The sequence below is a fragment of the Anoplopoma fimbria genome, unplaced genomic scaffold, assembly GCF_027596085.1.
Source record: "Anoplopoma fimbria isolate UVic2021 breed Golden Eagle Sablefish unplaced genomic scaffold, Afim_UVic_2022 Un_contig_1053_pilon_pilon, whole genome shotgun sequence".
Taxonomy (NCBI): domain Eukaryota; kingdom Metazoa; phylum Chordata; class Actinopteri; order Perciformes; family Anoplopomatidae; genus Anoplopoma; species Anoplopoma fimbria.
In genome coordinates, this window is record NW_026549635.1 from 1 (window position 1) to 850 (window position 850).

Here is an 850-nt window from a genome sequence, read left to right on the forward strand (position 1 = left end):
AGCATAGTGCAGAGGGGTCCTGCCGAAGCTGTCCTTTCTATTAAAGTCTGCCCCCGTGTTCAGAAGAAGATTGAGACATTCCAGGTTTCCTCCAGCAGCTGCAGCATGTAAACAGGTCCTTCCGAAGTCATCAGGTGTATCAATATCAAAACCTGAAGACAGGAGCTTTCGGCAGCAGTCAGAGAATCCACTGAGAGCAGCCAAATGAAGTGGGAACATACCATGAACCCCTCGCTTAGCTGTGTCAGCTCTGTTGGTGATGAGGGTGTTGATGAGGAGCTCGTGTCCGTATCGAGCTGCAATGTGCAGCGGAGTATCTCCGTTCTTATCTTCACAGTCAATCTCAGCACCATTCTCAATGATTGCTTGAGACCTAGAAAACCTCCCGTGGATGGCTGTCATGTGGAGGGGAGTCTTACCATCTTTACTCTTGATGTTGACATCAGCCCCATTGCACACAAGGAGCTCCAGACAGAGTGCCCCATGTCGGGAAGCAGCGGTGAAATGGAGAGGTGCGAAGCCCTTCTCGTTCACTTGGTTTACGTTAGCGCCGCACTCAATCAGCTCATTCACCACCACGTCCTGCCCGTTGTAGCACGCCACGTGGAGGGGTGTGTTGCCATACGCGTTGGGCTCATTGATATCCACCCCCAAGTCCAGGAGGTATTTGACAACAGTGATCATTCCACTGGAGGCTGCCGCATGTAGGGGGGTATAAGATTTCTTATCTTTGCAGGCCACCTCGGCTCCGTGAGATGCCAGCAGCTTCACCACCTCTATGTGTCCCATGTAGGCTGCCCAGTGGATTGCACGGCGGTCCCTCTTGTCAAAGTCAGTCTGTCAGTCAGTC

The 850-nt window shown here is 52.4% G+C and overlaps 1 protein-coding gene across 1 annotated transcript; it reads right to left on the reverse strand.

The window, feature by feature from the left end:
• Positions 1-10: 10 nt before the first annotated feature.
• LOC129114864 (serine/threonine-protein phosphatase 6 regulatory ankyrin repeat subunit A-like) lies at positions 11-837 on the reverse strand (the record flags this gene model as incomplete). Its single annotated transcript, XM_054626750.1, has 1 exon — positions 11-837. A coding segment is annotated over one exon (827 nt), but the record flags the coding sequence as incomplete, so codon positions are not given.
• Between the last annotated feature and the right edge of the window lie 13 nt (positions 838-850).